This window comes from Eurosta solidaginis, chromosome 3 (genome assembly GCF_040869045.1).
Source record: "Eurosta solidaginis isolate ZX-2024a chromosome 3, ASM4086904v1, whole genome shotgun sequence".
Taxonomy (NCBI): Eukaryota; Metazoa; Arthropoda; class Insecta; order Diptera; family Tephritidae; genus Eurosta; species Eurosta solidaginis.
The window spans coordinates 52,209,695-52,237,267 of record NC_090321.1 but is presented as its reverse complement, the minus strand read 5'-3'; the positions used below and the strand labels follow the sequence as shown (position 1 = coordinate 52,237,267).

Sequence of the window (27,573 nt, the reverse complement as noted above, 5' to 3'; positions counted from 1 at the left end):
ATCGAAGGAACTTATAGCCAAAATTTGGTGATGATTGAAGTGTTGGAAATACGTTTCCATAGGGAACACACACACATACACACAGAATTTGATTTTTATATATATAGATAAATATCTTAGTTTTAGGTCATAATATTTTCCAAATTTTTTTTAAATCTTAAATAAAAAAAATTCTTCTCTGTTTTAGTACGCATATCAACGGCATTGTCTTCTACCATCTCATCAACCGTCGCATCATCGCCATTCGCAACGTCTTCCATCTTACCCAGCAGTACGCCAGCTTCACCATTCATGCCCACAACACTACTCTTCACCACCTATCATGACATACAAGTCGCCAATATTACACGTCCGACTGGTAGTCCACAAATTGATGTTGTCGTCAAGGATCTCGTCGAAACAATGGCCATTGATTTCTATTATGCGCGCAATTTAATTTGTTGGGCCGATTGTGGACGCGAACTTATCGAATGTGTTAACATAAATAGTACAGTGCCATTGTTAAAGGCACAAAAACAAACTGTGATATCTGCTGGACTCGATAAACCAGAAGGCCTTGCCGTCGATTGGTATACGGAGAAGCTGTATTGGACAGATGGTGAGAAAAATCGCATCGAAGTATCAACAATGAATGGTAAATATCAGAAAGTGCTCTTTTGGACGGATTTAGATCAACCGCGTGCAATTGCGTTGGTGCCATCTAAGCGTTTGCTCATTTGGACAGATTGGGGTGAATATCCAAAAATTGAGCGTGCTAGCATGGATGGTGATCCATTGACGCGTATGACTATTGTTAAAGATAATATATTTTGGCCAAATGGTGTAACGGTTGATTTGCAAAATGAGCTCATCTATTGGGCGGATGGTCATTTGAAATTTATTGATGTCATGAAATTGGATGGCAGTAATCGGCGTACAGTGGTTAACAATTTAGAGTATCCTTATAGTGTGACGTATTTCAATAATCGTTTATTTTGGACTGATTGGTCGAAGGGTGGTTCATTGAACACCTATGATTTGAAATCACATGAGCTACGCGAACTCATCGATACGCCCGAAGCGCCTATTTCCGTGCGTACTTGGGATGCAACGCTACAACCATACGAAGATAATCCTTGCATGCATAACAATGGCAATTGTTCACATCTTTGCTTGCTTTCGACAAATGCGCAAGGTTATAGCTGCGCTTGTCCGACGGGCGTGAAACTCATTACGGATACGACATGCGCAAATGGCTCGCGTGAAATGCTTTTCATTGTACAACGTGGACAGATTAGTAAAATTTCTTTAGATACGCCAGATTTTACGATATTTCCATTGCCACTGGGTAAGGTGAAGTATGCGATTGCGATTGACTATGATCCTGTTGAGGAGTACATTTACTGGTCGGATGTTGAAGCCTATACGATAAGACGCGCGCATCCAGATGGCACAGCTATACAAGATTTTGTAACAACCGAAGTGCAGCATCCTGATGGATTGGCTGTCGATTGGCTGGCGCGTAATCTCTATTGGACGGACACTGTAACGGATCGTGTGGAGGTATGTCGTTTGGATGGTTCGGCGCGTAAAGTGTTGATCTATGAAGATTTGGAAGAGCCGCGCGCCATTGCGCTTGCTCCTTCGCTGGGTTGGATGTTCTGGAGTGATTGGAATGAGAAGAAACCAAAGGTGGAGCGCGCTTCTTTGGATGGCTCTGAACGTGTAGTGCTTGTATCCGAGGATTTGGGTTGGCCCAATGGTATTGCTTTAGATATTGCAGCGAAAACTATTTATTGGTGTGATGGTAAAACAGATAAGATTGAGGTAGCGAATATGGATGGCTCAGATCGGCGTGTTGTCATCAGCGATAATTTGAAACATTTATTCGGTTTAAGCATCTTGGATGACTATTTGTACTGGACTGATTGGCAGCGACGCGCAATTGATCGTGCCCATAAAATCACGGGTAATAATCGCATAGTCGTCGTTGATCAATACCCCGATTTGATGGGTTTGAAAGTGACGCGTTTGCGTGATATCAAAGGCGCGAATGCATGCGCTGTACGTAATGGCGGCTGTACGCAGTTGTGCTTGAATCGTCCAAGCGACTATGTTTGCCGTTGTTCGATCGAGTATGAGTTGGCGAATGATAAGAAGACATGCGTCATACCAGCGGCTTATCTACTCTTCTCGCGTCAAGAACATATTGGACGCATATCGATTGACAACAATGAGGGTAATCATAATGATGAGAAGATACCGTTTAAAGATGTGCGTGATGCGCACGCTTTGGATGTAGATGTCGCAGATAAGCGCATATATTGGACGGATCAGAAATCAAAGTGTATTTATCGGGCCTTTTTGAATGGTTCCTTTGTGCAACGCATCATAGATTCTGGCCTAATTTGTCCCGAAGGCTTGGCGGTCGATTGGTTGGCGCATAATATTTATTGGACCGATTCGGAAGCGCGTCGCATTGAGGTTGCACGTTTGGATGGTACTAGTAGACGCGTGCTGGTGTGGAAGGGTGTCGAAGAACCGCGCTCTTTGGTATTAGAACCCAAACGTGGTTACATGTATTGGATTGAATCGCCCTCGGATTCGGTACGACGCGCCGGCATGGACGGTAGTGAATTGCAAACGATAATTTCAAGCGCAAATCATGCAACCGGTTTGACTTTAGATCCGGAAACACGTCGCCTCTATTGGGCAACACAATCGCGTCCCACGAAAATCGAGTCGGCAGACTGGGATGGCAAGAAACGTCAAGTGTTGATCAATACCGATGTGGATGAACCTTATGCAATGTCGCTCTATCAGGACTATGTATATTGGAGTGATTGGAATACGGGAGATATTGAACGCGTACACAAAATTACCGGTGAAAATCGCACACTCGTGCACAGTGGCATGACCTACATACGTTCGCTGTTGATCTTCTATCAAAATCGTCAAACGGGCACCAACCCATGTATGGTTAACAATGGCGGCTGCTCACATTTGTGTTTGGCGCAACCGGCGCGTCGTGGTATGATCTGCGCTTGTCCAACACACTACACGCTCGCCAAGGATAATGTGTCCTGTTTGCCACCCAAAAACTATATTATCTATAGTCAACGTAACAGTTTTGGGCGCCTGCTGCCGAATACAAGCGATTGTCCGAATGTGCCGTTACCCATATTGGGTAAGAATATACGCGCTGTAGAATACGATCCAATTGCGCATCATATTTATTGGGTAAGTTTTAGAAAGTGACTCAGCGGTTGCGCGCGAATAGAAAAATACTAAATATCGTCCACTTACATTTCTTCAATTAACAGGTCGAAGGACGTAGTCACAGCATCAAACATTCACCCGCCAATAGCACGTTCGTTAAAGTTTTGGTCGGTTCTGGATCACAGCCTTTCGATATTGCGCTCGATGTTGTAGGTCGTTTGCTCTTTTGGACGTGCTCGCACTCGAATAGCATCAATGTGACGAGGTGACTGTGGATTACGATTTTGTTTACTTCTTTTATTTTAAACATCGCTCTATTTTTTCGCTTAGATTCGATGGCGATAATATTGGTGTTATAGATACTGGCGATTCGGAGAAACCGCGCAATATTGCTGTGCACACCATGAAGCGTTTACTCTTCTGGACTGATGTGGGCAGTCAACAGGCCATTATACGTTCACGCATCGATGGCGCTGAGCGTGTAGTGCTTGCCTTTAAGCTAGAAGGTGTCACAGCTCTAGCAGTGGATCAACAAAGTGATATGATTTATTATGCGCATGGCAAGCGCATCGATTCAATGGATATAAATGGCAAAAATAAGTAAGTTAAAGTTGAAAACTATATGTGGAGGAAGTTTCGGAGTTCTTCGGAGTTACGCAAATACTTGGCTGAAGCTAGTTTAAAGCCTATACAAAACTGGTAGAGTGTTTTGTATTTTTAGTAGTTAAGATGTAATATAAACTTTTGTCTTATACTAGAAATTGTATATAAAATTTTCGGGAAAACTTCTAAACTTGTGCTTAAAAAAATTTTTCAATTTTTCTGAGTTGAACATAAATCACAAAAATGTATGAATGAAAACTAAAAACTATGTGAGAAAAATATATTCGGAACATTTCGGAGTTGACCAAATACTTGTATGAAGCTTATAGGAAATACAAAACCGTGGAAATGCTAATATAATCTTAGAAGTTAAGGGGTAGGTAAATTTTTCTCGAACGGTAGGCGTAATACATCTAATTTGCGGAAACTTTTAAGACTTGTACCTTCAAAATTGTTTGGATTTTACAGTGAGATGATTTGAAACTTTAAACTCATGTATAGTAGGCGTGGAAGAGAGATATACGCCGCCGCCGCCGCCGATTTTCGTCCTTTTTTGTAGGCCGCCGCCGAATGACAAAAATATCGACGCGGCGGCGGCTGCGTCCGGCGCGGTACTATATTTTCTACTCATTTAAGACTGTCTAGGCCATTTATTGTTCATGTCGAAAATTGGACGGATATGGTCGAAAGGGGTATCAACGGATGCGCATCACTGCCAGTTATAAGAATCCAAATTGCGTAATATAACTTTCTACCCGTTCAAAAGTAATTTAAAAAAACAGGCGCTTTCATTGCCAGCTTAACACGTATTTTGCATTACCCAATTCACCAACTCATTAAAACAAAACACTAAAATAAAAATTGTATAAAAAATTTAAATGCACACTTTGCATAATTTAAAAAAAAAATTAAGAAGGAACAATGAATTCAAATAAAATGACCAAAGTCGAACATGTTTTCAAATTGTCCCTCTGTTGTTAAAAAAGCAAGTTACCCGAAAAAAATGCTGATTTTTTCAAAAATTCTAAATTCCGATTGGGAATAATAAGCGAAATCAGTTATGCAAAATCCTTTAGTAGGTCCCAGGGGTTTAAACTCCCCTTTGAAAGGATTCTCACCTCATACTTCAGTTGAAGATAGAAGGGTTTGAAAAATCACTTGGCCTTATATTCAAACATCTGTCGTTTATTTGCGAAACTTTAAAATAGCGTCCGATGTGTTAATTTTGATTATCACACTTCATCATTCAACACCCAAGTCTCCCGTTTTGACATTTCCTAAAGTTGGCGGCCCTATCCCAACTAGTCCCTTGGCGTGAATCACAGTGATTCTAGCCTATCAACCAAGTTTAAATATCACATACGCGTTTCGGCTCCTGCTACATATGTGAATACGTAGGCACATATATTTACATGGTGAGGCTTTGTCCTTCGCAAGAACACTCAAAGTGGTGAAGCAAAAGCTTTCCCCATACAGTCGAACAAATGATCGGGTGTGCTACTACTCTAACATAGTGGACAGTGGAACTAGTTTGAAAACTGAAGCTATGCGGTTACTCATAATGAATTCTTGTATCAAGAGTCCGGAAAACAACAGTTCGAACTGAGCGTATAACCTTAACATCTTTCAACTTAAAATCGGTCGACTTTCATTCTAAAATATCGTTTTGGTTTAGCGAAGACTATTGAAATCAATGTTTCGAACACAAACGTCTGCAAATTTTGGTCTACATTTAAATAAAGGTGTCCAGGGTCCTTGTAAAATTTAAATTATGTAGGATTATACTATTGTCACCCATGAGTTATGCAATAATATCCACTTGGACTGCTTATGATTTCGAGGGCGGCATCCTTGGCCCAATAGACACTCCCCAACGTTTCAAGGTGTTTCTCTGGTAGTGCTCGGCAGTATAGCGCGACAAAAAAAAATCCGTTAGAAAGTCTTCGAAGCTATACATATAGCTTCTAGTTCGCAGTCCTATAGCTTCTGTACTGGCATGTTGTGTGGGGGTCAGGATGCGTGGTAGCGATGGTGGTGGACAGGATTGCTACTGTTCGCACTTCGGGAATTATAGCTCTTAAAAGAGCCGAAAAAACTAGATGCCCCCTTTGGCGCGATTAACAATAGGCCAGCGTTGGTGCTCATCATTAAAACTGTGCCGTGATTATTAAAAGACCATTAATAGCAACCGTAAGTCGCCTTTGTGCGTGACCAGCAAGGGGTCACAAATAATTTAAAGAAATCGTGTCGTAATGAGTATTAGAAGTTAGACCAGAACATCTCCTTCGGTGAAACTACGCTTTGTACGAGATATACAGATAAAAGTGTCACCATTTTAAGTACCTCAATTTTTTTCGGCAGACGCAGCATTACCATTCCCTTATACCGGGGCTAGGTTCGAAGCCTCCATGGAGTAAGTGAATGAAGGACAGTCCCTCCGCAAGGAGGATATAATGATCGGCGTAAACCTCTAGCGTGGAAAAGCTTTCTAAATATTTCGGAGTTCTCCAAATACTCCGAAAAAATTAGTATTAACTCCAAAAATTATTTTTATAAAAAAATGCCAAACCAATACTAAACGTTTTTTCGCAGTAGTTTCAAAATATTCAGAAAATTGTTCCATTTTTCCACACAAAAAAATGTACAAATATGGCGTATAAAAACATTAACATGAAAAATGTTCTAAGTTTTTTCGGAGAGTCCGAATACTCCGAATAAGTTACCAACTGTTTCCAGCTTTGAAATCAAGTAGAATCCAAATTTTTAAATTTTTGTCGAATTTTCCGAGTAATTTAAAAATTGTAATTGCACGATATTGTATGATGACAAAATAATTCTCAAGAAGTCTTACTGTAGAAGTAGTATGATAATACATATTCGTAGGAGCTAAATTGTTATTAAAATTTGTTTATACCTCTCCGAAAATTAGTCGAATTTTCGAAGTAACCATAAACTTGTATTCGACATTTTTTTAGATTTTACTGTAAGAGAAAGACATTTTAGAAATACTGAAACAAATTTCGAAGTTATCCGAATACTTTGAAAATTTTGTAGCAGCTTATAGATTAGCTTATTGAAAATACTCCTAATAAGGTTATAATAGTGTAACGAATTTAGTGAAATTCCTCTTATTTGCAGAAGCTAACGTTCGTATCGCTAAACTGTTGAATAAAATAACTCCAATATTCAATAATGCAAAATGGTCTTTATTAGACTACTTTGAAAATACTTCACAATAACACTTATACTTCGCAACCAATAGCGTGCTTAAATCAAACTGATTTCTGCTTACTCAGCTTTTGCTCCTTTTATACTATCTGCCGTGTCATTCGCATACTTCTAGGTGTTTTTTCTTCTAGAATTTACTACTTGTTTACCAGCTATAAACTCACCAGCTATAAACTACAGATGCACGTTTATAGCTTCCCGCATAGCCATATGCGCCTGTATATGTGAGTGATACTCCCACCGATGATTGCGTACTTTTGTGAGTATATCAGATATACATATGCATGTGCATGTGTGAGAACTACTTTGCTGATGATTGCATACTTTTGTGAGTATCTCTCCGTATGTGTAGACATAATGATTGATACAAGTGACTGCTTAGTATCGGCTTAGAGATGATAGTAGGCCTTAGTGTTGCTAATATGCGTCACAATAGCTTATAGAGCTCTAACTCCTGTAGGCTTTTGGTCTTAAATTTTAAAGATGCTAGATAAATCTTTTCCGCACCTGACTACTTAAATTTCGAATTTACGGAGTAATTTAAAATTAAAGTTACTCCGAATACAATTGTATTTGTAAAACTTTTTCCTATATTTCGTAAGATAGATATTAATGCAAAAACCAGTCACTAAAAACTAAATTCTGCAGGGTGGACACATTTTCGTAGTTAGCGAAGTACTCCGAAAAAGGCTCACAAGAAATGTAAGGCTTGCAAAATCCTTAATGTTTTTAGGAGTTAAGATGTTGGTAAATTTTTGTCATCTTCCTGTAATTTGTATAATTTTCGAAGTAATCTAAACGTGAATTTTGCTGTACGTTTCCAAGATTGTTTTCTAAAACGAGTAAATTTTTACTCTGTGTATTAAAAAAAAAAAATGTAAGGCGCGATAACCTCCGAAGAGATCTAAGGCCGAGCTTCTCTTCCAATTTGCGTCGTGCTCCTCTTGATTTTTCCCTACAAATTGGCCGGACGGGACCTACATGTTTTATGCCGACTCCGAACGGCATCTGCAAGGCAGATGAGTTTTCACTGAGAGCTTTTCATGGCAGAAATACAATCGGAGCGCTTGCCAGACACTGCCGAGGGGCGACCCCGCTTAGAAAAATTTTCTTCTAATTGAAAAATCTTATTTCTAAAATTTTGATGTTGCTTTGTCCGGGAGTTGAACCCAGGGCATACGGTGTGATAGGCGGAGCACGCTACCATCACACCACGGTGGCCGCCCAACGCTGAGCCTTTGCTCTGTATTTCGAATCGATATGAAAATTTGTTCGAATTCGAATAGAACTTCTCTGAAATACACACGGTACGCAGCTCACATAGCTTCTCCCATCTAAAAACTTTCAAAATGTAATATTTTCACAACTCCTATGGTTTTTTTTTTCAAATAATTTCGAAATTTTACTACAAAGCTATATTTTGTTTTTGCATTTTTCGAAGTATTTCACATCCTTAAAGTTTTTGACCATGTTTTCAGAATAATTAAAAATAATGTTCCATCTTTTCGGAGTAATTTGTAGTATTAATCTCGAAGATTTTAGGGCACCGCAATATATTTATGAAGTTAAAGGTAAACTTACTGTTTTTCGAAGTATTTCTTAATCCAAAATTTTTGACTTCCGGGTTTTTGGAATAATTGAAAATAATACATTATTCTTCTTTTTTGATTTTTTTCGGGTGAATACATAGTAAAAATATCGAAGGTCTTTGAGTGATAAAATATTGTCATAAAATGAGGAGTAAAGATTTTCGGAGTATTTCGAAACCTTGAAGATTTTGAAATAATTGAAAGAGTATTCCATTTTTCAATTCTTTCTGATTTTTTCTGAGCTGTTCGTGGTATAGATTTCTAAGATTTTTGAGTAACAAACAGCAACTCGGATTTTAAAATGAAAAGTTTTTTCGAAGTATTTCAAAACACAAAAGTTTTCGAAATACATAGTTAAAATAAATATTCCATTTTTAAATTGTTTTTGTGATTTTTTCGGAGCAATTCGTACTATAAATTTCGAATATTTTTGGGTGCGAAATATAGTGATCGAACGAAAAGTTATTCTTTTAAGTATTTCAAAACCTAAAAGTTTTGACTTAAGAGATTGCGGAATAAATAAAATGAATATTCCATTTTTCATTTTTTTTGTGATTTTTTTTGTGGAAGTCTATGGGAAGACTTGGGTAACGAAATATAGTTATGAAATGAGAGGTTTAGTCAAGTCTTTTCGGAATACTGCAAAACTTAAATGTTTTTTCGGAATAATTAAACAAATATTCCAGTTCAAATTGTTTTTTTTTATATTTTCGGTGCAACTTGGAGTTTAAATTTCGAAGAATTTTGGTTGCGAAATTTAGTGATAAAATGAAGCTAATTTTTTCGGAGTATTTTCAAGCCAAAAATTTTTCGAATTAAAATTATTGCATTTTTCAATTTTTGATGATTTTTTCGGAGCGATTCGTGCTATAAATTTGGAAGATTTTTGACTGACGATATATAATTAAGAAATGGAAAGGAAAGAAATATGTTACTAAGAATTAAAGTAAAATTTTTTTCTCCGAACTTTCGAAAAACCCAATTCATTGGAATATAATTCCAATAAGATACGGAAAAAATTAAAAAGAAATATCTCCAATTTTTAAGTAATCTCCAAATGCCCCAGTTTTATTGCTCACAGAACACATTCACTTAATTGTTAATTAATATTCGAACCATTCTTCTTCTCTTTTTTTACAGAAAAATTGTAGTTTCAACGCATATCTCGCAAGTCATCTCATTGGCCGCACTCCAAGGCTACGTCTATTGGCTAGACGATAAGACGGGAGTGGAGCGTGTATCGGTTAATGGCGATGGACGTCGACCGGAAATGCAACGTTTACCCCAAATCACTGATATAGTCGCCGTTTGGACGCCCGAGTCCAAGCTATTCCGCAATCACACTTGCCTACACAGTCGCACCAAGTGCTCACACATTTGTATCGCCTCGTCCGAAGGGCGCTCGCGTGACATTTGTTCGTGTCCGAAAAATCTTATGTTACTTGAAGATCGACAAAATTGCGGCGCCTTACCAGCTTGCGGTCCCGATCATTTCACATGCGCGGCACCAGTTAAAGGTGATGGTTCTAGCAGCGATTTGAATAAGGATTGTATACCAGCATCGTGGCGTTGTGATGGACAAAGTGATTGTCCAGATAAATCCGATGAAGTAGGTTGTCCCTCATGTAGACCCGATCAATTTAGCTGTCAGTCTGGTGAATGCATCGATAAGGCGTTGGTATGTGATGGTACAACAAATTGTGCTAATGGACATGATGAGGCGGACTGCTGTAAACGGCCGGGCGAATTTCAATGTCCCATCAATAAGGTAAGCGAGCATTTATGATTACACAGCTAACTAAGCTTTGCTAATTTTCATTAATTCCTTTGCAGCTCTGCATTTCGGCCACATTATTATGTGACGGTTGGGAACATTGCGCTGATGGCGCTGATGAATCAGCTGAAATGTGTTCACAAGCAAATACGCGTCGCATGGCACCTGCTTCAGATAAGAAAGCTTTCATGATACTCATCGTAGCTACGATCGTTATTATATTCTCGATCGTATATCTATTGCAAGCTTGTCGCACACGCCTAGGCAAAAGTCGCAATGAACCCAAAGATGATCAGGCATCTGATCCACTCTCACCTTCTACGCTCTCCAAATCGCAGCGCGTTTCAAAAATCGCATCAGTCGCCGATGCAATGCGGATGTCTACATTGAACTCACGCAACAGCAGCAATTCGTATGATCGTAATCACATCACTGGCGCTTCCAGCTCTACCACAAATGGTAGCAGCATGGGCGCATATCCCATAAATCCACCGCCTTCGCCAGCTACGCGTTCGCGGCGTCCATATCGTCATTATCGCATCATTAATCAACCACCACCTCCAACACCCTGCTCCACGGATATTTGCGATGAATCGGATTCAAATTATACAAGCAGCAAATCGAATAGTAATAATAGTAATGGTGGTGCTACAAAGATTTCCACATCTTCGGCGGTAATTTGTATGCAATATCAATATGATAGTGAGCCATATCCACCACCACCTACACCGCGCTCACACTATCACAGCGATGTGCGAATAGTGCCCGAGTCCTCGTGCCCGCCATCGCCATCGTCGCGTTCGTCGACATATTTTTCACCGCTACCGCCGCCACCATCGCCAGTGCAATCACCTAGTAGAGGTTTCACGTAACATTTCGAGATTTATTTGTAAAAAATGTTTTTTAAGACTGTGTGTGTTATTGTGTAAAAGCGTGTATGTATGTTTGTCAGTGAATGTTATTTTGAAAGTATGAAACTGAGTTTAGTTATATTAGTCCTTAGAGCTTAAGATTGATTATGTAAATTAGAAAATTGTTTTATAAAGTAAAATGTGTGTGTATTTATAAATAGTAAGTAAATTAATCTACAACTGAACTAAGTTTAATGGAAATTGCAATTATGTAACATTCATATCAAACAAGAAATGCTTCCCTATGTGTAATGCGTTATAATCATCGGGAAGGTCTTTGAGTCATCAACTTAGTATTAGATTAAACCAAATTGTATTTCAGTGGACGACAACAATTAGTCAGACGTGCTGCATATTGCACTGAACAAATTTGTAGTTAACATTTTAACTTTGAATTTTTTCGAACTTGATTTCGATAAATTACTTTTTTGAAAGTAATTTTAATTTCAATAGTAAACTTCGAAACATGGCTTAGAAAAGAAAAATTATCAAATTTCGAACAAACATTTTTTTTAACAATTCCGATTCAGTATAAAATCGTTTGAGTAAAAATTTTACTACACAATTACTTTCATATTCATTATTGGCCATTTAAAAATACATACTTCGATTTTCAAAAGCACTTCTGACTGAAATTTCGATTTCAGAAAAGTATGCTCCAAAATATTGCTAATTCGAGAAGTTTTAGTCTTGATCATTCATTTCAAGTTAATTTTAGATTTTTCGAAATTGAAAACATATCGGTATCAAAATTGATTTTGACTTAAAACTTTAGACTAAACTAATTTCTAATTCTATCAAATATCGAAAAATATTCGAACAATACCTTCAGTTTCGATCTCGAAATTGTTTCGAACTCGAAAAAATATGCTAAAATAACAGAAATCGTCGTTTTCTACAAAATTCAATCGCTAATTAAGTAATTTTCGTGCCAAACATAAAATTCTAAATGTTAAAAAAAAAATCGATATGAAAATAATTTTGTATTTGATAAAAACTGCCAAAACAAACAGAATTTAGCCTCCTAGAAATTTATAAATTTTGAAATTTTCGAAAAACAAATACCATGAGGTAGTTTTAAAATGTTATTAAGAAAATGTTGCATTACTTGGAACACTAACTAATTTTGGAACCAATCAAAATTCAAAATGAATGTTACTACGATGTCGAAAATAAATTGAAAATGAAGTTGCAACATTTTCGAAAACAAATACTAAGTTGTGGAAGCTCTGCAAGTTCGGACAGCTTCTAAATACTGAAAAATTTTAAATAACTTTTTAGGGAACTTAAGGTAGTTTTGGACTTCCTTTATTGTTATTTATTCCGAATGAAACATTTTTTCGGACGAATAACCACTTCATATAATAAAGGCTATGTGTCTGTCAGAAATATATTTGCAACGAAGCACAGCGCTCCAAAACTTTGTGCTGGAGATCGCAATCATTATTCTCTTATAGCATGTTTTAAAGGTATTTCAAAAGTGATTTATGGTTATTTCGAAATCGAAAACAAGCACCACATTGAAAATGATTTTCATATTAAAATTGAGCTTTCAAATCTAATTTCTAACTCGTTTAAATATTCAAATTCGAAAACTATTCGTACAATACGTTCGGTTTCAATTTCGAAATTGTTTCGAACTCGCAAAAATATTTTAATCGAACAAAAATTAGTTTGTCAACAATTCATACCCAATATTTGTATAGAAAGTTAAAATTTCTAACACGATTAAAAATTCAAAATCTAAATAATTTCGAATTAAAATGCGATTTTGACGTCGAAAACAGTTTTGAACTGGGTAAAAAGTTCTTAAACGCACAGTATACAGTCATGGCGAATCCAGGTGATGACAAAGCGAATTCAGCTTATTCTCCGTGCAGAAGAACGTTAAGTCAAAAAATAATTTGTATTGATTTCGATTAACTGACATATTTGCCGTCTTCCAGTGAGATTTACAGCTCCGGCTCACGCTCAATTCTCGCGGGAATGCTCTGGATCATTGAGAGACTTGAGAAGCAGATGTCGTGAAATTTTCGCACACGTGAAATGTGATAGGCAGATGCCGCCGCTGTCTTTCATTTAACTCATACGGCGAAAGGCTAAGCAGCGACACCTCTTTTTGAAAAAGTAGGTTTATTAAAGGCAGCGTTTCAAAACTAAAAAGAAGTAATTAACAAATTATCTGGCTCACAAATTGAACCAGACTTCTATCTGGATTTATCTGGCTCAAATCGTTGTTGTTGCATTTACATGCAAAATTATTTATCTGGCTCAGGGTTTTGCCACCGGATGATGGCAATTGTTGTACAAGACCAAGGCGAATTCAGTACAGGTGGTGTTATCCCAACAGCTGATTGCTTCTTCCTGATAATTTTGCATACAAAGCCTTGTACAACAATATGTCAGTTAATCGAAATCAATGAAAATTTTCTTTTGACTTGACATTCTTCTGCACGGCGAATTGGTTGAATTCGCTTTGCCACCACCTGGTATGGATTCGCCTTTTACAAGGCGTTGTATGGAAAATAATGAAGAAGAAGCAATCAGCGGTTGGGATAACAACACCTGGTACTGAATTCGCCATGATATACAGTACTTTCACCCAAGGCGACTCAATAAAAGGTGATGGCAAAGCGATTTCAACACAATTCGCCGCACAAAAGAATGTCAAGTCACAACAAAATTGTGCATTGATTTTGATTAACTGACACATTTTTGTACCAAAACGTTGCATGGAAAATCTCAAGAAGAAGTAATCAGCTGATGAAATAACAACACCTGGTACTGAATTTGTCTTTCACTCAATGACTTTGGTCGCCATATTAACCATTTGACTTTTACTGTTATTATGACATTTGATACAAAAACTGTGCTACCAAAGTGGGTTTCATCATTTTTTTATTGTTCCCTGTGAAAATGTTTCCAACAATCATTTAAATAGATACAATCAACTCGCCATATGTTAAAAGAGTAAAATATGAGAAAAGAGGCGCCTAAAATCTACAGACTCAAAGGTTTGAGTGGTCGAGAAATCGCTAAAAACAATACATGGAATATTTCCATACAAAAATATATGCTAATTTTTGACAAGGTAGTTTGGATGATCCTATAATAGGTATACGCATGTTACAAATATAGCTAGGTAGTTCTACTTCTTCTCCGCCATTGCCGCCGTTTCACATAAACTGTGTGTTGGTACTCCCTTTTGAAAAAACGCTATCATATACTTAAACAAGAGCAGCTAATATAAACGTGTTAAAAATAAACGCGCTCCGTCACTTTCTTTCAAATTTTTGTTCTATTTTTTGACGTTCAACAAGTTGTTCTATGCAAGTGGTATTAAACGCAACACCCGCCAAAGAACATGCAAGACCTGCATCTGCCGCAAAATATGTATCTAGCTAGTTCTTACTCAGCATATATCCATCCTCCAAATAAGTAAAGAGCCGGAGTATATGTTGGACCGAGGTCATAAAGAATACGTAGTCGCCGTACAAGTAATGTTGGAACGGGACAAAAAACTTCTTAGCAATGGTTTGCATGGTGGTTTTCACACTCGAGAGGTCAGTGTATAAGAAGCACTACTCTCCTTAAAAAAATATTTTGATTTGTCTTTACTTTTTGGATTTTAGATTTCCCATGTAAACATTTCCTTTCGATAATCGGTAATTATAAAATAATTTTAGAGATGTTTCTTTTTCACAGACAAAGTACCACATCTAGAGTGTCATCACCAAATGGAAGCACGAAATAAAAGAGAAACTGAAAAATGTTATAGTAAATAATATTGTTGCTAGGGATGGGACATATGTAATCGCGTATGTTATCTAATGAAGATTATTGTAGATGAGTGCATGTATAAACGTTGTCGAAGTCTCTAAAACTTTCAGTAACCTAGATCACAGTGGCTGAGGTTCGCAATTTAAAAGCCGTAACGGTTAATGCGCTACGTGGGTTAATTAGTAACTACTTTCGATTTGTGTATACCTCATGAACCAAGCCAAATGACAAAGTTTTTGTGTTTGCAATATATATGTACCCGCTTGCAGATTAATCCGCAATTTGCTATAAAGTTCCATCATTAACCCTTCAGGGCAAAAAATGGAATTTAAAGGTACACAAACGACCCGATGCCTAAATTTTTCTCTATCTCTTGAAGCACGCAAGATTATTTAAACTCTTGTTTTGCATTATATAGCCACCTACTTATAGATTAATACACAATTCAATCCAAGATCCTATCATTAACGGTTCAACTTCTACTTCCGATTGATCGATAAGTGCAGACTACTAACTGATTTTTGTGTATATCTCGTGAACAAAGCAAAATTTCAAAATTCTTTTGTTGCAGCATACAGCTACCTACATGTTAATTAAGGCTCAGTTTAATTCAAGTTTCTATCGTTAACGGTTAGGATGATATGTGGATTAATCGGTTTCTCGATAAATACTGTCCATCTCTTGAACCAAAGCAAATGGCAAAGTTTTTGTTTTTGCAATATGTGTACTCACTTGTAGATTAATCCACAATTTGACATAAACTTCTATCATCAACCCTACAGGATAAAATGGGAATTTATCGGTACACAAATGAACAAGCAAGATTTAAAAAAAAATTTTTTTTTTGCATTTTAAAGGTATCTATCTGTAGATTGATACACAATTCGACTCAATGTTCCATTTGGCTTGGTTCAAGAGATGGACAATATTAATCGAAAAACCGACTAATGCTCATAGCGCACTAACTGTTAACGACAGAACTTTGAATCAAACTGTACCTTAATCTACATGTCGGTAACTGTATGCTGCAACAAAAAAAAAATTTAATTTCGTTTGGTTCAAGAGATATACACAAAAATCAGTTAGTTGTATGCACTGATCGATCAACCGAACAATTGGACGTAGAAATGGAACCGTTAATGATAGGATCTTGGATCAAGTTGTATATTAATCTATAAGTAGGTGGCTATATAATGCAAAACAAGAGTTTAAAAAATCTTTCTTGATTCAAGAGATAGAGAACAATTTAGGCATCGGGCCATTTGTGTACTTTTAAATTCCATTTTTTGCCCTGAAGGGTTATGAATATATATTTATGTCAAATTGTGGAATAATCTACAAGTAGTAGTCTATATATTGCACAACAAGATTTTAGAAAGTTCTGCTTGGCTCAAGAGATATAGTGAAATTTAGATGCTGGGACATTTGTGTACCGATAAATTCCCATTTTGCCCTGTAGGGTTAATAATAGAAGTTTATTCAAATTGTGGATTTATCCAGAAGTGGATACCTATATATTGCAAAAACAAAAATTTTGTCATTCGGCTTTGTTCAAGAGGTAAACACAAATTGATAGTAGTTATCGAAAAACCGATTAATGCACATAGCACCCTAACCATTAATGATAGAAACTCGAATTAAACTGTGTCTTAATTAACATGTAGGTAGCTGTATACGGCAACAAAAGAATTTTGAAATGTTGCTTGGTTCACGAGATATACACAAAAATCAATTAGTAGTCAGCACCGATCAATCAACCGATCATTCGCACGTAGAAATTGAACCGTTAGTGATAGAACGCTGAATCAAATTGTGTATTAATCTGTAAGTAGGCGGCTATATAATGCCAAAGATTTTCGACAATCGTGCTTGGTTGGAGAGATATAGGGCAATTTAGGTGTTGGGCCATTTGTATGCCGATAAATTCCCATTATTGCCTTGACGGGTTAATAATGGAAATTTATATCTAGTTGTGGATTAATCTACAAATATGTACCTTTATATTGCAAAAACATAAACGTTTGTCATGTGGCTTGGTTCGCGATATAAACACAAATCGGCAGTAGTTATCGAAAACCCGATTAATTCACGTAGCGCCTTAAGCGTTTATGATATATATTACCTACATGTAGATTAATCTACGATATAATCACACCAATTCTAAATATTCTCGCGGAATTTTGTTCTCGCGGATTTTTTTATTCCCGCGGAAAAATTCCTCCAATTCTTTTCTCCTAGGGAGAAGAATAATTGGGGAATAGGAATTTCGAATTTTCGAAGTCAGCTGTTTTGTCAATTGAAATTTCGTTGCGCATTTCTTATTTTGTTTAAAAAATAGAAGATTATTTATTGTTGCGAATTTGTTTGAAATTAAGCAATAAAATATAAACAATGCGTAGTATTGCATTTCATGTGGTATTCACTGAAATGAGTAACGAATTGGTGCCACAGCAACATCAACAGAGGAGCATAAGAAGAAGACGGCGGGATAACACAAATCCCGGAGTTGCCTGCTTTCATTCAGCAAAACTATTTTCTGGCGGCCAAGTCGAGTTAAATTAGTCTTTCATCATATGCCAAAACCTATTTAAGCCTTCTTAAAAATCCTTGTGCAATTTCTAGATGACTGCATCAAATATACGAAGATGAGAATATTGTGGTAGAATGTAAATACATATTTTAGCACAAATTTGTACAAATAAGTGTTCTTTCTTAACTATTTTTATACATTCCCTTTAATTTAACTAGTGAAAAAACTCCTATGAAATGGAAGAGAAATCTCCCTCTCCCTCACATTCATAATACCTATTTTTCTCGCATAACGCGTTTCCGCTTTTTCGAACATTGTTCAGAATACGAGGAAATGGAGAAGTGAAAAAACTCACAAGGAATTTTTATTTAGAATACGAGGAATGGGAGAAGGGAAAAAACTCGCACGGAATTTTCGTTTAGAATTGGGCTGAATATAAAAACTCATCATTAACCCTTGAATGCAAAATATGTGAATTTATCGGTACACAAATGTCCCAAAACCTAAATTTCCCTAGAATTCTCCGATAAGTCTACACGTTCTGTTACTGTTAGACTCGCTAAGCTGCCGAATAAATAACACAAATATTTAGTATAGCAAATTGTTCTTTATTTAAAACACTACTGTGGTAGTATTACTACACAATTAAATTAATCGCGCACCTCACTTTTAGCGTGTTAAAATCAAACTGATTGACCATCGATTGGACTGTGCTGCTTGTGCACTCTCGGTTAGCCTCGCTCACCAATCTCTCCCAGGGTCTAGAGACAGTCGTTTCGAATAGCTGCTTATTTATCTCTCGTTTCTGTGTGTCATAGCTGCATATTTTCATGTGTGCATATTGCTGTTTACATTTCTGCATCTCACATTCACTGTTGCGCCTATACATATGTGTGCGGCTGTTTTCGATTTCATCTGCTTGCCTTGCTGATGTTGCCATCCAGTGACGTATCGAAACTGTTTATATTCGTGACAGTACTAATGCTGTGCTGAAAATAGTTTCAATATTGATAGTAGTGTTAAAAACAGCACGGAATTCGAAAAGGGAAATGTTATCTTTTTTTAAGATACACTTCCCTTTGATCTCTAAAAAGTATAGTTCTTGACAGTTTTACTTTTTAAACTCAATTTTTTTTTATAATTGATTCGGAGTTCAATTGACATTCATATCAGCTTCAAATATGTATCTAAAAAAAAGTTTTAAGCATGATTCCAAGCTATATATTCTTATAGATATGAAAACTCACATGCTTTCTCATAACATAAAAATAATTAGTTCTTGTGCCAAATATTGTATAAGCAGAAAATTTTTAATGCGAAAATATTTAAACGAATAAAATGTGCCAAATTTTTCGAAAACTTTTCTAAACACTTAAAATCATGTTTTTTTGCTTTTATTTACTTAATAAAAAATGTAAATTATGTCGTATATATGTACGCATAGTTTCATGGTAAAATTAATTAAATTTGAAAAAAAAATAAAATTTAGTTGTTATTACAATTGAAAAATTAAAAACAGCAAACAACGAAATGTGAATAAATTAAAATTATTCAGAAACTTGCAAAAATGAAATAAACGGTTATCCCTATACTTGTATATATGTAAAATGTTATTAAAACCAAAAGAAATCAAAATTAAAAACAAATTAAATATGTAAAAACAGAGAAATTGTATTAGTTAGGTAATGCCAAGGCGAATCCATACCAGGTGGTGGCAAAGCAAATTCAACCAATTCGCCGTGCAGAAGAATGTCAAGTCAAAAGAAAATGTTCATTGATTCCGATTAACTGACATGTTGTAGTATGAGGCGTTGTATGGAACATAATCAAGAACAAGCAATTAGCTCTTGGAGTAACAACACCTGGTACTGAACTCGCCTTGGGTAATGCAATTTCTTTTTTCAAACAACACAAGCAATAAAATAAATGAATTATTTAATCATGTGAAGTACCCAAGTTCAAAGTGGACTAACGAAAGTAGATAAGACTAATGAAAGTATGCCGTATGTATGTTTGTATAATAGAAAAAATAAGCAATTATGATTAAAAAAATGTCTGTTAAATGTGTTTCAATGTAAATAAATATGTAAGTAGTTATAAAATTAGTTATACATAAGAAGTGGTATGTTATTTCTCAGGAGTCATCCTAATGTTTTTCTTTTTTTGTTTAGTTTCCTCTTTATAAGGACTGATAAAAAAAATCCTGCAAGTTAAAAAAATCTCATAGAGTGCTAACAGTTACTTTGTAAACTTTTGTTTTTGTTAACACAGAAATATATATTTATATCAATGACAGTTAAAGAAATTGTATTAAAATCCCTGGCAAAGTTGACGTATCCAATATAAAATAGCTGATCCAACCAACCTTATGGAAATCGATGTAATTGGCCAATGGTGCCATACCATAATGCCCTAGCCAACCAATTGGTTTTTGGTTTTTCGCCTTGTCCATAACCTAAAAATATTTGAGTTGGTGAATTTATTAATTTTTTTTAGATTTTATTTATTGTTTTGGACACCTTTTTATCAAATAGACTTATTATTTGTGGTATATGTTTTACGTTTTCTTCATTCATTTCACGATTTTTAGGTTAAGGCTCCAATTTAAGGCACCAATAATTGATGTTAATTGATATGGATAAGTAAGAATATGGTTATGACTATGGCGTTTTGACTATGTCACCTTTGGCAAACCCTTAATATATTCCAAGGCGAATCCATACAAGGTGATGGCAAAGCGAATTCAACCAATTCGCCGTGCAGAATAACGTCAAGTCAAAAGAAAATGTTTATTGATTTCGATTAACTGACATATTGTTGTACAAGGCGTTGTATGGAAAATTATCAAGAAGAAGCAATCAGCTGATAGGATAACACCACCTGTACTGAACTCGCCTTGCCATTGTTCAGTCCTTAGCGAGGGAACAACGAATAAACACTGTGCACGGCTGTCGGTCAAATGTTAAGATTCCCTGTAAGAAATTTAATGATTTTTTATAGGCTACCAAAATGAGTTTTTTTATTATTTAAACAAAACTTCTAGAAGTTTCACTTTGGACTTACTTTTTTTCTGAGCCAAAAAAAATGTTACTTCTGCTCAGCAAAAAAAAAATACTATAGAATGTTTAAAGTATCTTAGCAAAATAGTAAAAAAAAATGTACAGGAATGAATCTTTATTACCCCTTGAAGCGACTACTACTTCTAAATAAAATCATATATTTCATAAAACTGTTTTGAATAAATACACGTTGCCATTTTAACTTTAATTTACTGCTGGGATGCTCATGCTCTCGTTCTCACTAATACCCTTACATTTAAATTTTTGCCGACCACTGCTATAAGATCGCACTTTTCTGGAGAGACGCGATATGGAGTTTGTACAACGGTTTTGTCTTAGCGAGCGACACTGTCCATCACATTTTTACATCTGTAACGATTTTTGTTGGTTTCCCTTTTTTCATAAATTTTGCTTTCCTCAGATACCAACAAGGCTTACTTGGCTGGCACGTTTGGTAGATTCAAGTTCTTCCAACACTATGTATGCACCAGTGAGCTGCAATTACTCATCTTTTAAGGTTATTAGTGGACTAACCAAAAAATGAGTATTAGTGCGTATACAAACAAAGAATATCAAGCACATATATATACTAACACACATTTACATAGTCATGCTTCGTAAAATGAATAACCGCTCCTAAGCCACGAAGCAGTTCAGTACTCAGTTGTCTTATTGAGCAAGAAAGTCAACTGTGTTATACGAAAACACTAATTGGAATAAGTAAGACTAACAGTGCAATAAAATGAATAAAGTCATATCAGTCTTCTGACGCTAGCAACACAACGATGTACACGAAACTAAACTAAGTACAGCGCTAAAGAAAAACCGATAATAAACGAAGTATACAGTGTATTAAACACGAAATCAACGTGCTGCTGAGTTAAAGCGACTATGAGTTCAGTTTATACTCAACAATGTCATATATGTATGGGACATATGTGTTGCGGGGCACTCGTATGTATTTTCTATTTTATGTGCTAATCACTCATAGTATTTTTCTGTACTTGACTAAGTACACATTTAGACACAATTTTTTGGCTCATGACTAAGTGCACTAATTTTATTAGTACTCAAAGCAGATCTCTGGTATGCACCTTCTTTGTTTGACAAGAACGTAATGTGCTGGAGCCAAGTGCGTTTAAAATATAGTTGGACCATTATGACGACGTAGGATTGGCAGAGGACGTTTTTGAACCCTGTAGGGAAAATATCTTGCTCAAAACTGGTGCGCTTCCAATGTTTTCGGAACCACTACTAACTAGTTCGCCTTCTTTATTTTGTACATGCTTCCAGCTGGTGAATTAAACATGGCGAAGTAGGCGATGGAAATTGTCCCGAACTAGATACAAATTTCCGCTTTAGGGCTAATTTGTGTATTGGAACTATTTCGATAGCTCCGAACTACTGTAAAAATTTAGAGTTTAGATCTAGTTATTTGTTTGGTACTATTGGGTTCATTCCGAACCGAACCGAAATTCTTCTTGTTGCTTCTTGTTCCGAATAACGGTTGGAAAGTGTGGGACAAGAAAGTATGACTCATAGTCGAAGCTCCGTAAAGCTGGTAGAAGTTTTTTTGTAGATAGCATTATATTTCATAAATAAAAATAAAATAAAAAAAATTTAAGCACTTCCTTTATATAAATGGACAAAAATCAGGGAAAAATGTCTTCTTATATAAAGACATATTCTGGCTAAACTTTGATTTTTAAATTTTGACAATCCTAATTAGGGATATAACAATATTCTCCAGCTGGGCGTCTACTGATTCCTTTGGGCGGCCACTTCTTGGCTTGTCCTTCACTAAGCCGACTTCCTTGAAGCGCAAACCCGTTCTTCGAACAGTGTCATAGGATGATCCTGTGAGTTTCGCCAACCTTTTTGGACTATTCATTCAAATTTACAAAAAAATCTTAGCTATTCGTTTGTATTAGCTTTTCTCGTTGTTGAAGGCTTCACTCCAAAAGCCTATATATCTTTAAAAATGTTATAAACCACCAGCTCAAAAATAATGAATTTAGAACATACTATGTCATTACTAAAAAACTTATAGGGAGTTTTAAATTTGCAGAACTTTCTTTAGCAGTCCTTAAGAAAGTTTATGTTTTATAAATATATCACCCCTTTCGTACTTTTTAATACAAGTATTTTTGACTGTCACTATTCGACTGGAAGATTGAGTATACAAATTTCCGAATTTTATACCCAGCTGTACTTGTGCACAGGATATTATAACTTTAATTGGATAACGAATGGTTGTACAGGTATAAAGTAATCGAGATAGATATAGACATCCATATATCAAAACCATCAGTATCGAAAAAAAATTTGATTAAGCCATGTCCCGTTAACACGATAACTTGAGCAAATATTGAGATATCTTCACCAAATATGCGGTATACGAGCTTATTTGGACCCAGAATATATTGGTATTGAAAATGAGAAATTTGGAAACAATGAGATAATTCAAAACCGAATACCGCTAAGCTAATGAAAATCGGTAGGTGGATTGGTTTTATGACGCAAAACATAAATTCCAAAAAAATTTTGGAATATTAAGAAGAAGAAAATTGGGAAGCTTAAGAAGCCGTAAATCAAAAGCCGTTAAAGATATTACATTGAAATATGGCAGAGACACTATCCTTGCCAAATTATATAGACTGAGTGAAGATAAACAAAATCGATTAAAGACCACGCCCACTTTTTCTAAAGCTCTAACCTTAACAAGGTTTGCAATAACTCAATGGTATTTAACTACATTTGACTGATATTCTACCGCAGTAGTGGCATGGTTGAGCTAAAAACAAAACATGAACAAATTTTGAAAAAAGGCGTGACCTGCCTCTTTTTTTGTTACTCTTTCCAAAATACTTTTAATTAAACGAAAATGATTTCAGAACAGAACCATATACGTATGTATGTATATTATTATATGCCTTATAACGCACACGAAGCAAACAAAAACAGCGTTTCAAGTGCACAGCTGGGTATGTAATGTTTGGTTTCACCCAAACTTAGACTTTCTTACTTGTTTTTTTTTTTTTTTTGTATACTTTCATTTTCCCTTATTTTTTTTATTTTAATTCATTCTGGATGATACATTTATTTTCGGACGAATGGAAACTTTATTTTACAATTTTTTTTTTTTAATAAAAGAAAATATTTTTTAGTTTAATTATAAATTTTTAATTTTTTTTAAGTATATTTTTTTTTAATTTAATCTTCTTTCAATATTATTTTCAGCCATACATACATATTACTTTTATTTAATCTCATAATTTTTTTTTTTTCAAAGCTTTATAATAAAATTAATCCTAGCATTTAAAATACACAATTCGTTATTAATGCCAAAAAGTGCCTCAACAATTTGTTTTAGACTCATTTTACCAATTGTTACATAAGCATATTGAAATGCAAACACAAATCATAGTAAACATACCTTTTAAATGTTAAAAATTCACTTAGTTTATTTAAAAATTTTTTTTTGTAGTTATATAAAATAAAAAAAAATTAATATGTATATTTTTTAACTTAAGTTAAAATATCTATAATAAGTGTAGTTAATTTTAATGCAAAATAAATTAAAAAATCTTTAAAAATATCAATATGTTTACAAAACTCCAAATATACATAAATTTAAAAAAAAAATCAGTTTTTTTTATTTGCAAAAATATTCAGGTAAGTAAAAAATAAAAAAGGAAAAAAAAAAATATCTGCAAAATAAAAAATTGTACATAATTAGAAGTATTGAATCCTCTAATGAAAGTCTAATGAAACGACTTGAGCTTGAAATTGAAACAGAAGGAAGTTATTGGTTGAGGGATTGGTCCCTTGATAAGTCCGTATAAAAAAGCCAGCGCCCAAGAAATGCTCAAGAAATATTTCGTTTTTCAAGTGGTATCCACATTTTGCTACCTTTTTCTAAACACCTTTTAGCAAATTGTAGAGAGAAATATATTTATGTGCGTTTCATTATTTCTTAAGCAACGGCCCTGTAAGAACACGGTCGGGTTAATACTAGGGCTCTGGAAAATATTTGAATAAACGAGTATTAGATTTTAGATTTATGTTCGTTTTTTAATCGAATTTCTCTATTCGAATAGTTGATTTATTTAGATTATTCGAATAATCGCAACTCAACAATCCTTTTTTGAAAATCGATTTTGTATGAAGTGTGCAAACAAAAAAAAAATAACGTATACGCCATGCACGTACCAAATATTTCTTCTTTGTTGAATTTTTGTTAATTCGATCGGTTAGATGTTGGGATCCTGGAATGTCTCAAAAATTAATGTCCCCAAGTAAAATTTGGCGAAGGTTCCGATTCCAGTGAGAAAAACATAAGTGAAAGCATACAAAACTTTCGGGAAAAACAATATTTTGGTAAGAATGCCAAGAAATTTTTAAAAATCTAAATTTTTTAAAATTTTTGGAAACCTATTTGTGATCATCGCAAATATCTTTAGCTTTAAAAATTAAGGAGACGTTCGTTCTTTTCCAGCTTATCACACCTAATCTTTGTAGGATGAAAAGTACGCTCGAGATGTGTGACAATCGGCTCACATGAGAGTTTCGAACAGCGATTTCTCGAAAAATTCTATGCAACTCAAAAAAAATGTTTTTAAACAATTTCGAACTATTTTGAAAAATTGCAGTACCGACAATCCTAAAAATCTTTCTAGAAGTAGTTTTGCTATACGATTAAATAATAACGAAAATAGGGGCAAGATAAGCCGAGCACTTCAGTTCATCAGACAGTATGTGGCATTACAACCACAGCGTTTTGTAGGAGAGAGCATAACTTAAACCTCATATATGTATCTTATGATCACAGAAGCCTCAAGTGTTGCAAGTGAGTAGGAATAAGTAATTTAGGTAAAATTTTTAAGTCGCTTGATAAATGGCCACCGAAGAACCCTGAAATAGTCCCTAAGATCATCATGAAATAGCCGCAAGATCGGCAGGAAATCACCACAACTTGACCTCGAAATTGCCACGGAGGGACCACGAAATAGTCTTCAAAATGATTCCGACAGTCCCTAAAACCGTGCCGATATGACCCCGAATGGCTCCTAAAACCATCCGCAAATGACAACGAAATAGTCTTTGAACCTTCTGGGAGTGACCGAAATGATCCCAATATCGTCTTTTTCATTGTTTTTGCTGCTGTGGAGTAGTAAATACAAAATAAAATGAAAATTATTCAGTTTTCATCCTGAAAGTTTACCTATTTATATTTCAACATTCGCATAATCGACAACGAATGAAGTGTGTGAGCTGCATCCATGGTAAAGAAACAGCTGCACTTATATATTTTGCCTCATTACACTACTATGGACAGTAAAAAACGAGGAAACATTTGTCCTGGCAACCTACTTTATGGAGGCACCATCGGGGGAGGCTCGTGGTCCAAGAACTAATAAAGAAACAGAACGGGGAATGATCACCTAATAGTGAAAAGTCCCTTGAAGTGCTTTTCGATGCACATTTTCCACCGGGAGATACTGCAGAAGAGCCAGCAGACAACACTTACACATTGATCAAGCAGCGGCTGGTGCCGGTCTTGGTGACTGTTACCAAGATCGAATGGGCGAGGAAGGCAATTATTCGAATAATCGATGATGTACGATTATTCGATTTTAACTAATCGAATCCTGAAAATCAAATATCACGAGCTCTATTTTGGCAAATTTTCTTCTGATGCATTGCCAAGTCCAATTTTTTTGTTTTGCAGGGAAGTGACGCCGCTGCATGGAGAACAGAGAGATGAAGGAAAGGCCAAATTTTCTTGCCCACTACTATTTCACGCAAAGGAAAGAACACTACATTATTTCTTGAACGTTTTCTCTTGAGTGGATGCTGCGCTTTACAATTGCAAATACAGGGCCGAATCGTAACATACGATCCGTGATTGAATGCCGTTTTTTAAATCTTAATAGCTCTGAAATGGTTTATCGGAATAATGAAATATGTGAAAACGCGTACTCACTGGATCCATAATATATTATTTTTTTAGATATTGGAATTTTTCGCTTGAGTGAAAATAGTTTCCGATCCATGATCGTATGTTATGATTCCATAGCAGGTTAAAAGCCTAGAATATGAGTTGTCTGCTACGCTGTAATCGTTTATACCCCATATACCCTCACTTCATAGACATTTCAGCATGTCATAACAATCCCACAAAATCCTTTGCGAGCTACCTAAACCTTTTGAATTTCTGCATTTTTAACAAAGACAAATGAATAAGAATCTTTGTACTCTAAAATGCTGTTTATTTACATATTCAACTCTTTGTCCAGTTCGCACTGCCATAGTGTAGGTAATTAGCACAGTGGTCTTAAATTTCATAAGTCAATGGTTTGTATTGTTACAATTTTGAACGGTCTAATAAATGTTAAATAACTAAACAATTGGTATTTGTAAGGTAAAAAAAAAATAAATGTAAGGCGCGATAACCTCCGAATAGATCTAAGGCCGGGCTTCTCTTCCAATTTGCGTCGTGCTCCTCTTGATTTTCCCTACAATTGCCGACTCCGAAGGGCATCTGCAAGGCAGATGAGTTTTCACTGAGAGCTTTCATGGCAGAAATACACCTGGAGCGCTTGCCAAACACTGCCGACGGGCCACCCCGCTTAGAAAAATTTTCTTCTAATTTAAAAACCTTATTTCTAAAATTTTGATGTTGCTTTGCCCGGGGTGCGAACCCAGGGCATACGGTGTGGTAGGCGGAGCACGGTGCCATCACACCACGGTGGCCGCCTGTAAGGTATTGTAATGAATTTTGGGGAGATTCCGATTATTTTGCACCTCTTGCTAACGTTCGAAAAACCGAACTGTTGAATAAATAACCCAAATATTCACTATAGCCAAATGTGCTTTATTTAGACTACTCCGGGAATAG

At 35.6% G+C, this 27,573-nt stretch overlaps 1 protein-coding gene across 1 annotated transcript in view; it reads left to right on the top strand.

The window, feature by feature from the left end:
* The window catches only part of arr (low-density lipoprotein receptor-related protein 6), a 259,110-nt gene extending 234,796 nt beyond the window's left edge, over nucleotides 1–24,314 (top strand). Inside the window, exons 3-7 of the mRNA XM_067771699.1 lie at nucleotides 188–3,219; nucleotides 3,303–3,463; nucleotides 3,529–3,798; nucleotides 9,759–10,386; nucleotides 10,452–24,314. Of these exons, the coding sequence (XP_067627800.1) occupies nucleotides 188–3,219; nucleotides 3,303–3,463; nucleotides 3,529–3,798; nucleotides 9,759–10,386; nucleotides 10,452–11,264 (4,904 nt within the window). The 3' untranslated portion in view covers nucleotides 11,265–24,314. The remainder of the gene's footprint in view (nucleotides 1–187; nucleotides 3,220–3,302; nucleotides 3,464–3,528; nucleotides 3,799–9,758; nucleotides 10,387–10,451) is intronic.
* The last annotated feature ends 3,259 nt before the right edge of the window (nucleotides 24,315–27,573 follow it).